The following is a 1729-nucleotide window of genomic DNA, read 5'->3' as shown; positions in this document are numbered from 1 at the left end:
GCAGACCCACACCTGGGAGGGAACACGTCATTTCCGAGTTGTTGGGTGTGGCATCCGAACCTAAAAAACCCAGGAGCACGTCATTTATGTCAGGGCAGCAAGAAAACCTAAGCCGTTCTCAGAATTCACACTGAAACTCACTAGGGCTCCTCAGGAAATCCTTGGAAATTCACAGCAGAAAAAATGTGTCACAGCAAACGTTTGGTTTCTGTCCACGTCAGTGTGTTCGAGAAGTTTAGAGAAATCACTTCAGAAAGGATACCCACCCCATACACTTGAAGCATGATTTGCTATTCAGTTCTAGACCATTAGAAACCATATGTAGTGAATATATTTATATCTAATACTTTCATTTCTTTAAAAAGAATAACTGTTTGGCTACATGGTCATAGGACTTAGAGTTTATAATTTATTATAATCAAAATCTATAACAGACATTTTTCTGTCCTCTACCACTGTTACTCTGACTTTGGCCAAATTTCTGCCTTTTCATTTACAGAGGTGAGAGCTAGATTCTAAAGTTAAAGTTCTCACCACTCGCTGTCATGGCTGTCAGCTTCCCCTCGCTCATCACAAACATCCCAACTATGCCCAGTCAGGTATCTACCACATCCAGCCACACACCAGCAAGAAGATGCGGATGGGAGAGAGCGTAGGTGGGAGGCCTGGCGGCGGCGTGTCTCCTCTGCTGTGTGTTCTAAGGACTTTTCTGAATTTGCCGGTTCACTGTAGGAGGGCACCAGTTTGGTAGGCTAGACTGCTACCTTGAGCAGTGTTCTAAGGATAACATTTTATTTTATAGGGAATTTTTTTAGGTTCTAATCATGAAAGTGATTGTCTTATCTCTTAATGGAGATAGTTAGCCCTTTGCAAAGGGGGCTGGGCTCGATTCGGATTCTGGCTTTGCCAACCAGCTTTCGGGCCTGCAGGTCACTGCCTGTGTGCCTCCGTGCCTGCCGTGCGGCCCCTGTGCCGCGCCAGGCTCGTGCCACGGCAGAGGCTGGGTAACCGGGTCTCCCTGTGGAGAGGTGCAGGGGCGGTCCCGCTGGGGAGCAGCCCTTCCGCGCCCCGGCTGAGTGCGGCCCCCCGGGCCTGGCTGTTCTCACAGGGGCGACGACGAGACGCTCCACAAGAACAACGCCCTGAAGGTGGTGCGGGAGCTGCAAGCCCAGATCGCCGAGCTTCAGGAGGACTTTGAATCGGAGAAGGCTTCGCGGAACAAGGCAGAGAAGCAGAAACGGGACCTGAGTGAGGAGCTGGAGGCTCTGAAAACAGAGCTGGAGGACACGCTGGACACCACCGCCGCCCAGCAGGAGCTTCGGTGAGTGAGGCCGGCGCCCGCGGGGCTCTGCACGAGAGCGGGCTGACATGGCGGGTTCGCTGGCCTCTTCAGGAGATGGTGTGCGTTCTTTAGGTTGTATTGTAAGTGTCCCCTCTTCGTCCTGGAAATAATGGCAGGTAGAACAGTAACAAAGTAACAGTGGTTAGAAGCAAGCCAGCCTATGCGGGTAGGTGGATGGACTGACAGACTGAGGTGCCCAGGGAGCCATGATCAGAAAGCCTGTCAGTGCTGGGTATCTAAGGGAAAGACGGACAGACACACCCACCGAGGCTGGAAGGAGACTGGCTTAGACCACGTGAGAGAGAGAGGATGGAGGACTAGCTGGGACAGACCCAGAGGAGGAGGTACAGGGGTGGCACGCATCTGCTGGCAGCACCACTGGTGAGC

At 52.3% G+C, this 1729-nt stretch overlaps 1 protein-coding gene across 1 annotated transcript in view; it reads left to right on the top strand.

The window, feature by feature from the left end:
- Nucleotides 1–1729, top strand: part of MYH10 (myosin heavy chain 10) — a 129134-nt gene that overhangs the window by 104459 nt on the left and 22946 nt on the right. The window contains exons 21-22 of the mRNA XM_023743952.1: nucleotides 982–1004; nucleotides 1109–1322. Of these exons, the coding sequence (XP_023599720.1) occupies nucleotides 982–1004; nucleotides 1109–1322 (237 nt within the window). The remainder of the gene's footprint in view (nucleotides 1–981; nucleotides 1005–1108; nucleotides 1323–1729) is intronic.

Source organism: Myotis lucifugus, unplaced genomic scaffold (genome assembly GCF_000147115.1).
Source record: "Myotis lucifugus unplaced genomic scaffold, Myoluc2.0 scaffold_420, whole genome shotgun sequence".
NCBI lineage: Eukaryota > Metazoa > Chordata > Mammalia > Chiroptera > Vespertilionidae > Myotis > Myotis lucifugus.
The sequence above is the reverse complement of the archived record's forward strand: the minus strand, read 5'-3'. Positions and strand labels throughout refer to the sequence as shown.